The following is a 13,647-nucleotide window of genomic DNA, read 5'->3' as shown; positions in this document are numbered from 1 at the left end:
ATTCCTCTCGTATATATCCACATTTTCAGGCCTTTGGGAATGTCAAACACTTTGTAAACTACTATTAAGACGTTTATTTTAAAATAATTTGTCACAATTTTTCACACTGCAAAAGAGGCATCTTAAAGAAGTGAAATATCCTGACTTTGTTGGGAAATGAGAATATTTAGGATTTATTTTAATAAAGCTACAGATAGGCATATCGTATTTTAAAGATTAAAATGTTATTTATATGAATGAGTTGATTCATCTTTTTATGGATTGTGTCTGTGTGAGTTTAAGTAAAAGTTCTGTTATTTTTAAGCTGGAAGAAGAGAATTGTTTTTATGTCAAAACCTAGATAACCTAGAAAAATTATTTGTATCACAGTGTATTCAGCTGTAAAATTAGTAGTAATAATGCTGACCTCTGTGTTGCAAACATATTCTCACAAGAAACAAACATATCTTATTGTAATGATTTAAATACAATTTAGCAGCTGCAATCTGTCAGTTAAATATTTATTGTTTAGTACCTTAAATAAATGGAACCATAGTAATACACTCCTAGAAAAACAAAACCACTGTAATTGCTTTGATTCATACACCAAATGCTGTATTTTGAGAGCTGTAGAACTTTGCAGTAGGCTTTAAAAAAACCTTTCAGAAATACAGTATTAAACAAAATTACCATGTGGGCTTGGCTGAGTGATTACATAATGTGTATAATCACCCTGGCCAAGATTCCTTTTGAGAATTCTGGGAAGCTATTTTTAGATAAATTTGTACAGTGATGTAATCCTTCATGAAATAATTAGCTAAAAAGTCCATTTTTAGAACATCTCAAGAGATTTTGGTAAGAGCAGAAGACACTGTGATGTTTCTGATTCATCCTGAACTTGGATACTGCGAGAGAGTTTCCCATTTGTCTCTTTTCACTTTTAGGATATAGTGCCAAAAATGTAAGTGCAGTTGGCCAAAATGCAAGGTCTTCTAACTCCTTGAGAGCATTTTATTTTTCTTCTCAAAACATGAAATTAGAAACCTTTCCAGTGCTTTCAGGAGTGCAGGTGTACAGAATACTCTGGCCAGAGGCAAAGCTGGTATTTGGCAGACTTCTCAGTCTATTAGTTCACTGCTCTATATTTCATCACATCAACATATTGCTAGTACAACAAAAAGGGTGAGGAAACAGTCAAGGAATTTAAAAAATGTGTGTAATCACACTTGCTCAGCAAACTAAAAACTAACAATATTTTCTCCTGCATGCAATATACAGAATTAATTCTTACTAATTACCCTGTAAATATTTTGAAGAGCTCTTTCAGCAGCAGATGAATAAAGTGGAATTGGAGGCATCATGTTGCATTCCTGTACTATTCTAGTTAAGTACTTCAGAAACATTGCTGGTGTGATATTATGGTGGTGACATCAGGCATTCAAGAATAACAAAATACCCCAAGAAGTATTTTCCCTGATAGATTAATTTAGCTTTATTGCACTGTGTATTTTATGATATTGAAAGTGTTTATATTACTGTAGGAGAAAAAGAATATGATTAGAAGTTGTTGTGATTGTGATTATTCTGGCAGCCCAACCCTGTGAATTAATTAATTGCATTTAAGGTCTCTATATATTTAACAAGTGTGGGAACAAAAAAGTCTTGCAATGCTTTCTGACAGTGTAGACATTGTCATCTGTAGCACTTGTGAACAGGAGCAACTTCTAGTGTTGGTTCCTAATCACTGTTGCTTCATGTTTCTGATGTAATACTAAGTTAATCTTTCTGACTGCCTTGAATTTCACAGGTGTGAATATTACAGGACCACGTAATTTTATGATTATTATTGTTGTTATTATTGTTGTTGCTGCTATTTTTTTTGTTGTTGCTGCTGTTGTTTATACAGATCTGCTTCAGAAAGAGATTTATTGTGCAGTTGAATCCAAATATTACTGCACAATGAGTAGAATCCATGTTAAGAAGCCATTCACCTGGGTACTGCAGACATAATTGACTATTCTGCTGCTTTTTTACCTCTTATGTTTATGCTGTTTACTATAACTCATAATATTGGTCTTGTTCAAGCTTTAAGCACCTAATTTTGGACAAAAGAGGAGTCTGAGACTCGTAAGTTTTAGTTTTAATTTTGTTACACTTATGCTGCACAGGTTCTTTGTTTATTTTGGGCAGGTAAGAATAGATGTTCTAATAACTTCATATATTGATGATAATCAGTCTGGTTATTTTTTCCTTAGAAGTTCTCAGAAAATGTAGTAAAATGGCTTTTACTATCTGATTTTAAATGTGGCTGTTCAGATCCCATTTATGTCAATACTAGGCATCCAATGGCCTTACAATCTTAAAAATCTTTTTGGTTTATACTTTTCTATTAATTAGAAATATCCTAAAGGAATATTTCTGCATGACTTAACATTGGGGTTTATTCTCTTAATTTTTAACCTGATTTTTGAACCTGTGTTTTTGAACGTGGGTCATTACAGTCACTACAATTGAATTGCATCTCAATTTTGCCAAGTGCAGCCTCCTGTGGGGGTGAAGGAGCAGAGTGCCACTTCTCCCTGTAGCTTAACACAGGAGGGGCACCAGATAGGAGAGGGAATGTGTGAGTGCAGCTGAAAGCCTTTGCCTGAACAACTGAGTTGATTCAAAAGACATTCTGTGTTGGAAAAATTCTGAAAATGTTGGCAGTGCTCTCATAACCCTTTTCACATATTCTCAGTAAGATTTGACAATTTATATTATAAAATTTGATGGACTCGGGTCATAGCTGGATATGGCATCACTTTTTCCTCCTTACGCGCTCAGGAATCCAAGGTCTTTTGGATGGTATTTTTACACAAACATTTTCCAATGAGAGGGTTTTTTTTTGCCTTTAGCCCCTGAAAGCACCACAGGCTTGGTATATAAGCCCTTTCCTGCTTTAAAGTCTGTTTCTGTTTGTTCTCTGTTCAGAGTTTTTTGATTCTTGAAGAATCTGTGTCACAGCTTAAGCCTGGCCGTGGCTCAAGGCAGCCTCTTTTCACTGGTGATAATCTGGTTGTGAACTTATCCTAGAACTTTGTTCAGACAAATGGTTTAACTTCACTGAAAATCTTAAATGGAAAAAGTAGGTAATGCAGATATAAAATAATGTATGAATTAACACTGGAACTTTAGTAATTTTGGATCTGGCTTGCTTGGTAGGTGAAAATGGTTATTAAGTATCTCAAATAAGAATAGTGAGTGTCTCCATTACGGTGATGTGAACTCCCAAGCCAAAAGGATTTTTCTCCACGTGACATGTTTTAAACAAATCCTTATGTTCTACTACACCATACCCCATGATAGTAAGACTAAATATAGTTTAACACTTGATCTCAAATACAGTGCTAAGTAGCCAGTTATTAAAAAAAAAACCCTGTAAAAACTGGGTGTCAAATATTTCTACTGCTGTAATGGTGGATAAAACTTGTTATTCCTACAATCTAGCATCGAAAAGACTTTAGTTATATGTAAGGTGTCTCTATAAAGTGTATCAAGACAGTGGTGTGATGTTTTTTCCATTTCAGTCCATGCTTAAATTTAGCACCCATGTATTGAAATGTATGTTTTAACAATTCTTGTTGCATACAACGGAAGACATGCAGGCATTTCAACTTAAGCTATATTTTGTATGTGATACAAATGGGAGACCTGGGCTTGGTATTGAAATTGTAAAAATTGTAGCTGAGACTCACTCTTCAGACATTAAAGATGGTGAAAAATGACCAGTAGTGCTAACCAGAGATTTGCAGTTTCAAAGGTCTTACTTAGCTGCTAGAGTTTCTGATTCATGTCTGGTTTTAAATAATTATTATGGGGAAGTATCTTTTTAATGAGTTATTTCCTGTTGTAAAAAGGGAAAAAGAGAACCTTCCTTCTTCCGTTGCTTGTCTGTTTTTAGTAGGACCTGGCCTGAGATGTCCTCAGGCAGCTACTGTTTCAGAGCTTTAATTATGCTTTTTAACCCACTTCTTTGTGTCTATGTTCTTACATACTTCTATGTAATTACCAAGTTTAGTAGTAGGACTGAGACAAATACCTTTAGCATGACTTTAGCTTATAGATTACTGAGCATGCTGTATTATTACAAGATATTTCCTGCGCTTCAAGCCATGCTTTTAATTCACAGAGCTTTAAAAGACTTCAAAACCACAAACTCTAAATGCAGGAAAATGCAGCAAAAAAAGTCAGACGGGCCATGTTCAATTCAACATAGCTTTGTTTAATCACAAGTGTCAGAAAAGTTGAAGTTTGGCCTCAGTACTTTAGATAAGTGTCTGCTTGGCACTTGGAAGTGCTGCCTGTCTCCATCTGCCAAGTGTCCAATATCCCAGCTGGTGTTTGGGAGGCTGTGGTCCTTCTGCTTGTGAAGAGGGAGACTTACTCTGAGCTTTAACTTCTTTCAGGGTAAGTCAGTCACATTTTGTCATCTCGCAAAGCAGCAGGTGTAATGGCTGTTCATACCAGTTAAATACTACTCTAATTAAAAAAGAACTGAAGTGTCTGTAAAGCTTCTATGCTCATGTTCAACACTAAATTACCAGACCTGAGTCTCTGAAAAGACTTACATGGAAGCTGCTTTGCACTGCTGCAGAGGAGTATTAATTTGTCCAGCAATTGATTTTGTATTTTCCCTGGGAGGAATGTTGGATTTAATGAAAACTTGGAAAATAGTCAGTACCTTTTCTTCATCCCTATTTTCTGTCCTGTGAGGGCACACAGGGCCTGAACATAAACTGCTCTGGGTTACATATCGCAGATGATAAGAATTCTATGATTTTAATGTACAAACACCATGAGAATTAAGTCTAGTATATAACTAAATATAGATGTGAAAAATAAAAAGATGTATACTTAGCATAAAAACTTGACTGTGTTCCTTACATCATATGGAACAGTCTTATCATTAATGAGGTAAAACCTAAAAAGAGTTAAATGCAGAGTGGCCAAGCTTTTCTGCAGTAAGCTATCATGCACACTCTGAGCCTGCATGCATCCTGTCTCTCACACTTTCCAAGACAAGTCATACACTCTAACAGGAAAAGAAAAGCATGCTTATTAGCCCATTTGGAATTTTAACAGGGAAAAATTTGTGTTCTTCAATGGAGGCAGGAAACAAAGCAGCAAAACCCATGTTAAAATGTAGTTGAGAGTAAGAATATAAGAACAGACTGCATTACAGGGATGTTATAAAAAGAAAATGTATAATTAAAGCACTCAGTAAAACGTAACTCTGCCCCACAGTGATGCATTCCAACACCCATACGGTTATGATTATCATACTTATTTAGCATTTGGAGTTGCTGGTTAGTTAACATACTGCAATGTTTTTGTTATCTTTCACTTACTGATGAGTGCTTGCAAACTTGAGTCTTCATAACCTCTTTTTTTTTTTTCCATTGGAATTTTCTTGGTGTCTAAAACCTCACTGCATAAGCAACAAGCCTGAATTGAATATAATTGTATATTTCTAATCATGGAAGACAAGAGTATAATTTATTTTGGAAATAATTAGCATGATTAGTTAGTATTATGCTGTTAAAAGTGGCCTGAATAATTAGCATAAAGGAACACAATCTCTGGCAGTCTATTGAAGTCCACTTCTTCCATGCTGCTCTAATACTGGCAAAAGATCCTTCAAAGCAATAACTGATTAACAGATCCTCTGGCTTGTGGAAAAACGACACTTCTGTCAAAACCATCCTTGGTGGATATGTTTTAACAATTTGTCTCATTTAATCATGTGGATTCGAGAAGTGTGCTACCATTAAAAAGGGACCAGTCTCAAGGTTTGGCTTTCTAACAATAATAGCCTTGGAATGTTCTTTTCTGCTTCAGCTGGAAAGTTAGTGCCACAGTGCTCCAAAGTGTATCAAGAAGTTTTAACAAAAGTTTAAACTGAAACTTTGCAAAGGAGTCTCTCCTAAATATCTTTTCTAGATGGAAAATTAATCTCACTCTTTGGCTTATTTTCACTTTGCTTGTGCAGGATGCAGGTACCTCTATAAGCCTGAGATGCTGAAAGCAGGTGGAATAGAGACAGTGAAGTTGAACATGATTTTTTAGAGGCTCCACTGTTGGAACTTGAACTTGTTATTTTTGATCTCAGAAAAATATTTAATGAGGATCAGACAGCTGAAATGGAATAAAGGAAACTTGCTGAAAAATGTAATTTCTTGAACTTTAGGGTGTTTGAGGTCAAGTACAGCATTTGCTGTCCAACATCTGATGAACTGTAACTTGCCAAATAACAAATCCACTATAAATTGTATTCCATGGCAGTTAGTAACTTCTGAGTTCTGCAGCAGTAGAAATGGCAAGAAATTCTCCCCGTGTCTTCAGATGATAACAATTTTCAAAGAACGTGCAAAAATGCTGTTCTAATGTGAAAACTGATTTTATTTGGAGAGAGAGCTGGCTTAATTAGCAAACATTTTGTTAACCTGCTGTTAATGGAACTCAGGCCTGAAGCACTGGATTCATACAGGAGAACCAATTGCAGTTGCACATGCTTTCATTAAATCTAGGTTCATTCCAATAAATTCATGCAGCTTCTGGATAAACTTGGTGAACTCTGTAGCCTGAAGAATGAAATTTTTTAGATCATTGCCCTTTTCTATTTTCTAAAATATTGTCTTAGGAGAAAAAAAATGCTCAGATAAAATCACTTATTATTTAAAATCATGAAGACTGGAACTAAATGCCTGCCACATGAAGTTCTCAGAGTGTTTTGTGGAAATCTTAGAATGCTTATTTTCAAGCAGTGAGATTGCAAGAAAAAGAGTTTCTGTGTCCTTGAAGACAGCAGGAGGTCATTGCAGAATCAAACCGACAATGTGGGTCTCTAGATTTTAAATTTTGTGCTTTAAGAATTAGATCCCAGCTCCAGGACAGCTTGCAGGCCTTATATCTGCCTCCTTCTCATGTTATATAGGGAAAAATCCTACCCTATTGAAAGTGAATATTCTAGAAATATTTCAAATTCCATGAAGTGAAGAGAGATTGAGAAGAAAATCCAAAGGAAAGTAATAGCTATTGAATTGTTTTACACCTATATCCCAGAGCAACAAATCTTAGTATTTTTCCTCATTTGAACCTCATTCATGAGAGTTTCGTTGTTAACTTGATCCAGATGACAGATGAAAGCATAGTTCCCTATTGCCACCTTGCTAAAATATTTTTTAAAAGACAGTTTTAATATTATAGTTTTACAGTTACAGATTGCTTTTAAGCTATTTAGTCTGTTACCAGTCAATCAAAGACTTTCATTTCACTTTGGTATATCCTTCCTTAAACTCTACAGACTTTTAGGAGGACAAGAAATGCCTGTCAGTTTTCTTGCAGTGCTAGATCATAAATTCTTTGGTAAGTGGGTTAAAAATTCAGTTACACATACCATTCATGACCTTGACAGCTTAGCAAATAGTGACATTGAATGATCAAAGACAACTGCTTCAAGCCCTAAGGGTTAATATACCTGTGCAAGTAGATTTAAGCTGCATTTAGTTTCTCGGTCATTCCTTTATTTCAAAATGGATGCAGTATTTTTTGAATGTAGTCAATAAATTAAGAACAAAGAAAATCTGAGGACACTTTTTAGGCTAGAGCTAATAAGCCCATACATGGTCTTCTGGAGATAGAGTTAATTAATTGTTGTATTTTATAAGTTAACATGTTTTTCTTTTCTAGTAAACATCCAAATTGAAACCTTTTCCTTCTCAGGTGTGGGCCTGTTGTTCATCAGGCATTTTCAAAAAGAACTGTTGGCATGACAATTTTTTTTGTCAGAGCTGTGGATATGTAAATTTCATGAAACCCCGTTTTCAGGTTTGAGAGGAAAATGCGAATAAATAGAATTTTCACCTCTGCGATGTAACTATTTCAGATAGGGAGTGACTTGTGCAGAGTAACCTATGATGCACATTAGATGTCCATCGTTTGAATGCATGTGTGATCACCACTCTCATTTTCATTAATTGTACGTTTCAAGATTCATGTTTCTTGATCATCCAGAAAAGTCATATTGAATAATCTGCTGTGCCTTCTAAAGAAATGTAAGGAAAGGTCTTGGACGTCCCTGAATAGGAAATTGTCAGGTATGCTGAAGATGTTGCAGGAAATGATGGCATTGCCAAGTCACTGCATGGTATTTTCCCCTCTCAGGCAGCACTGAAGCAGTCCCTGAATGTGTTGATCTGGCACCCAGACCATGAGGATTTTCTTCTGTGTGAGAAACCAGAGTCCCAACATGTACATGCCTTCCTGTGTGCCTGTATGTAGGTGTAGGGGTGTGAAGCCCTGGGGTCCTGAATGAATTCCAGTGTGGTTAATGAATTCCTTCCTTAAATAAAAATAAAGTTGGCATTTCAAAGCCTGCTAAATATTAAAAGCTAGCAAAGGGAGCAATCAGAAGGAATGTTACAGATTTTTGTTTAGAAGGATGTGAAAAGGATCGTATTGTTCCTCAGCATGGCTTTACTTTTGTTCTTCAGAAATCCTCCTGCTCATCCTCCTCAAAAGTCCTGCTTTTAAAAATTTGAAATCATAAGATGCTTTTACTTCTGAAATCAAAGTTAACCACACCTGGAAAATACCGTTCAGTGTGGAAGTTTAGCACTAGCAGTAGCTAAAGCAAAGACAAACAGAACATCAAAATTACATTTGCAGTTATTGTGAAGAGCTAACAAATAAAAACAAAAAGTTTTTAACAGTAATATTTGGCCACATATATAGCATCATTTTAAGAAATTTATGACAGTTACAAGTCATGTCAAAGTTTAGATGGTTTGATGGTTACTTGAGTGGAAAAGAAATTTCCATTTCACATTTCTAATATATTTTGCTCCCAGAACAGGCACACTAAAGGGAGGCTACTAGAGCATTAACACTTCTTTGTGCACATTTTACTGCAATCTGGCATGCAAAAGGAAGAAACATTAGAAGTAGTTTATTTATATTTCAGCACCAAATTAGAAAGATGACATCATTCATTTACAGTTCTTATCCCATGACACGCCTAATCCCCAACACCTCATTACAGAGGACACTTTTAGGATTGCATATATCATCTTGTTTAACTTTTGCATTCTTTATGGAATACAGTTGAAAGGTAGGAAATTTAAGGCTGTTCATTGATAAGAAAATAAACTAATAAAATTTTAGGAGCTTCCCCAAAGAGGCAGGGTATGACAGTGTTTATAGTAAGTGGCTTATTATTTGGCTATTAATTCTCCATCTCTTCCACTCTTTTGTTCAAAAGGCTTTTCTCTTTTGATTCTAAAGACAAACAGACCAACTATGATGATTCAGATTGAGATGATCTTTTTAGCAAAATTGGTAGAAAGTCATAGGTGAAATTCATACAGCTGTTTGCTTCCATCTTCTTATTGGGGAGGGAGAAAATGGAATATTTCCAACTGTGCAGATCCCTCTTACTCTGTAACACACTGAGAAAATGCTCTCACAGTGCTATGGAGGTGCTCAGAAAAAATCTGACAGTGTACATCTGATCTGTGACTTTTCCACTACCTTTTTGTTGTGGATGCCTTGAGGGTTTGGTTGGGTTAGTTGGTTGTTTTTACTTAAACTGAGTACAGCTCCCCTCCTGTAAAGCAGTTTTCTATGATCTTCTAATGGACATCATATGAAGTGCTTGAGAAACGTTGTGACAACTGAAAAAAAATTAATTGCTGAAAAGGCACATCAGGATTTCCTAGGATTCTGTGGCTGTTTTCCTTTCATTAGACTTGTTATACTTGAAATATTACATAATATGAATATCTCGTTTTCTTTTTTTTTTTTTTTCCAAATCCCTTTTCAACTTTAGCAAAAACATTAAAGTTGGGGAATTTAATAGCAATCTCTGAGTTTTACATTTTCAATTAAAATGTACTTGCCAGTGAAATTTTCCAAACAGAGACTTTGATACAGGATTGTTGTCAAAGGAAAATCAAATTACAGCAGTCCTGGAAGTAAGTTTACCATATTTTATCAGTGGGACACGAGTTATCTCATGGGCTGCATTGGAAGGCAGTTAGACCAGTTAATATGGGAACATACTGAGCAAATGAACTGTGTTCAAATTCATCTGCTTAAGCTGGTCCTTTGGAACTGATTATTCTGGGCAAAGTCCCGGGGAATGTGTTTAGTCCCCATCCTCAGTGGGGTTACCATGAATCCTGTTGCCTTGGAGCATGACATCAGTGAGTTAAGACTGCTATATTTCCTTCATTCATCTCTGTGGTAGTAATTTTAGATGTCTCTAATTATTTATTTTAATTTTGGAAGAGGTCTTTGGTAGTCGACAGCGTTTTTTTCCTCAGTTTTGTTAGTGCGAAATTAATAAAACTTGATTGCAGTTTAACAGGTTTGCCTGAGAGAGTCTTCAGTCCTGGTACCACAAAAAGTAAGGACTGTATCCACTGGTATCAGCCTATTGGTAGTAAGATATTTTTGGTGTTATGAGCAAGGTTTGAATTATTTGAGTCTATGTATTTCATGGTATGGAATAATTGTAATAGTGATAAAGAGCAGCAATGTATCTTGTTATCCCATGGTGACATAGATTTTATTATCTGTACACAGCTGTAGCTGAAGTGTTGATCTCTTTTTCAAGATCTATATCTTAGACTTACTTCCATTCAGTAATGTGTCAAGTTCCATAATCACTTTTTTCTCTAAGTGCCTGTGTCTCTATCAGTTAGTTTTCAGATTCGTTTTACTTATTGTTTAGCAGGGTGATCCTGGTGTACAATTAAAATAAGTTACCCAAAATAGAACTTTTAGACCAACTATTCATGATTGTTGTTGACATGCCTTAGTAACTAACTTTAAATGTTTGAAGTACACTTAATATTCCTTTCAGTGAGATTTAAAAAGTTAATTGCAAAGACATAATGTTAGACTGCAAAAAATAGGAAACAGCTCTAAAATAATAAATTTAGAAAAGCTGAATGTCTCTTGGCCTTCAAACACATCATCCTTCATCATTTACTTTTCTGACTTCTTCATGTGATTCTATGGATGTAAAAGCTGGAACAGAGGATGTGTTCACATCCTTTATTTCTCTCTTTCTCTGTCCTTTCCTTTGTGAGCCAGCAGTCTGGACTTCTAGTCTTACATCCTTCAGCTCCAAAAAAAAAAAAACCAACCCAAAAAACCCCAGAGCCAAGATTTCCTAAAACACTGTCAGAATAATACATTCCAACATGTAATAAAATTGTCTTGCTTTACATCTTAAACAGACACAAAACAGAATGAAGCTGATGGCAGATAACTATGATGATGACCATCACCACTACCACCACCATCACCACCACCACCACCATCGATCTCCTGGGAGGACACAACACAACCACAGACCCTCTCCAGATCAGGTTGGTCACCTCTGTCTTCACCCTCTGTTTTATAATTTTTTTTTTTTTTTTATTTCAAGATAAAATAAATTTTCCAAAGCACTAATAAGCAAGTGATGCATTCTTTGAACTGAAACTAATAGCCCTGGTATTTATTTCCGTCCCTGAAATAGTTTAAAATTTTGGCTTTTTGTCTGGTGCCTTATTTTTCTGGAATAGAAAAACAGTCTGTAGAAACAAGTAACTCATTTTCAGATGGAGGAGCCTGAGGAAAAATTGAACATTGCTTTTATATGAAAAATCATTTTTTGATATTAAAATAGGTTATAAGTTCATAATGTCTGGGAAGAAATAAAAAGGAAAATCAGGGATGAAAATATAATGGGGATGTGTGATAGACTACATAATTGAGAGTAGGAAGCAAAGAGGCAAATTACACTTTTTTACAGAGTGACCAATGGAACTGTATTAGAGTCAGGAACAGGTAAGAATGAGAAAACATGATTTCTTGGATACTAACACAAAGAAAAAAACCCAAAACCACAAACCACAAACCTGAACAACATAACACAGAATCCTTTGAATTCTTGGAACATGTTAAGAACAACTTTTTCTGTCAGAAAGAGAAGAAGGGAATTAAGCACTTGATGTCTTGGTTTAGTTCTGTTTCTGATTAACAGAGATAAGTTGGCTGAGTTTATAAAAGAAGGAAAAATTGTATGGAAATATCTGTAAAATAAAAAAGTTTTGGCTTTATGCAAGGAACAGAATGAAAAAAAAATCCCCCAAAATCAAGGCAGGAGATGTGAAATAACAGGTAATAACCACCACAGTGTTACTGAAACTCAGACACTCTTTTCAACTAATTCAAGAAACCTGAACCTGTGAAAAAGATTTGAGGCACAAGACAACGTAAGAGAGCTAACATTTAGTCAAGTGCTTTTCAATGCATGGTAAGAGCTTATTCAGGCAAGAGAATGGGTAAGAAGCATAGTGAAAGTCAGTATCAAAACATCTTCAAGAACATTAAGACATTATATGAATGGTGGAAATAGATGCATGATTAAAGATAGAGCTCATAAAATAGTAGCTATTTTACTGGTATTTACTAGCACTTGTACTCTCAGCTTTTTTCCTAGGTGATAGTTTTTGGCCACTCTCTAAAAAAGAGTGCAAGCCTAGCATACCCTTCCTGAATTGAATCTGCTTGTATTTGGCAAGGAAAATTATGTCAAGCAAATATAAGTTCCTTTGATGGGGAAACTGATTTTGTGGTTAAAGCAGAAAGTGGTAGCTTTTAATTCATCAGATCTTGAACACTGTCCCACCAGATATTTGTAATGTGCAAATAAAGACATAACTTTCTAATGTAATTAATAGCTAATGCAAAATAAGTGGCAGTAATAAAAGCTTTAACTATAAATAATATTTTTTAATTTAAGTAATTATGAGATTGCCATGAGATGGGTGTGCAACTGATCGACAAATTTTCCATTGATCATTTTTGGACAGGAGGGCCAGTTACAGCAGGGTTCCAAAGAGGTCTGTCCTTTATCTGATTCTGTGGAGTATTGTTTTAGAGATTATTTCAGTGGTGAAATAGAAGTGCCGTTAATATTGTTGATCATGAATCAAGCTGTAAGAAGCTCCAAGCACAGTAGGAGCAGTCAAAGTGCTCAATACGATGCTCCAGTCTTGATAAAGTGGAGAAAGTCTAGAATAAGTAATTTGGAATTCAGTAAAGACAAGTCCACTTACAGGGGAGAAGTCACATGTGCTGATGAGGTAATAGCATGGAAAAAGGAATCTAAACTGCACAGTGGAATACCATTGCAATGAAGTTGGATCTAATTCTGGGATGGATATAATACTGGAAAAGAAGCAGGAAGCAATTACTCTGTTCCTTCGAGCACTGGTGAGAGCTCATCTGAAAAGCTGTTTACAGTTTTGATCTCCATGCTTTAGGAAACATAGAGTAGAAAGGGACAGAAGGAGAGCCACAAGAATGATAGAACATGACCTGTAGGGAAGGCTTAGAGAACATGGTTTGTTTAGTCTAGAAAGTACCAAAGGGGAGACATAAGTCTTCTAGTACATAAAATGTTGTTGTAAAGAAGACGATGATCAATTGTATTCCAGTGCCCAATGGAGAAAAGGTAGGAGCAGTAAATTTAATTTTGCCAAGAATAACTAGGTTAGTTGTTAAAAAGAAAACTTTTTCACTATGAGTCGAATGAATCTGTAAGTGGAAGCAAAATGTGGACATTCTTTC

General features: G+C 35.5%; 1 protein-coding gene across 17 annotated transcripts in view; it reads left to right on the top strand.

Moving 5' to 3' along the window:
- The window catches only part of ERC2 (ELKS/RAB6-interacting/CAST family member 2), a 432,041-nt gene that overhangs the window by 295,926 nt on the left and 122,468 nt on the right, over positions 1–13,647 (top strand). For all 17 annotated transcript variants that reach the window (XM_017732424.1, XM_017732423.1, XM_017732425.1 and 14 more), the window contains one exon: positions 11,265–11,396. In XM_017732424.1, the coding sequence (XP_017587913.1) occupies positions 11,265–11,396 (132 nt within the window). The remainder of the gene's footprint in view (positions 1–11,264; positions 11,397–13,647) is intronic.

The sequence above is a fragment of the Corvus brachyrhynchos genome, unplaced genomic scaffold, assembly GCF_000691975.1.
Source record: "Corvus brachyrhynchos isolate BGI_N302 unplaced genomic scaffold, ASM69197v1 scaffold4, whole genome shotgun sequence".
NCBI classification, from domain to species: domain Eukaryota; kingdom Metazoa; phylum Chordata; class Aves; order Passeriformes; family Corvidae; genus Corvus; species Corvus brachyrhynchos.
Note: the sequence above shows the minus strand (reverse complement) of the source record. Positions and strands in the feature narration are given on the sequence as shown.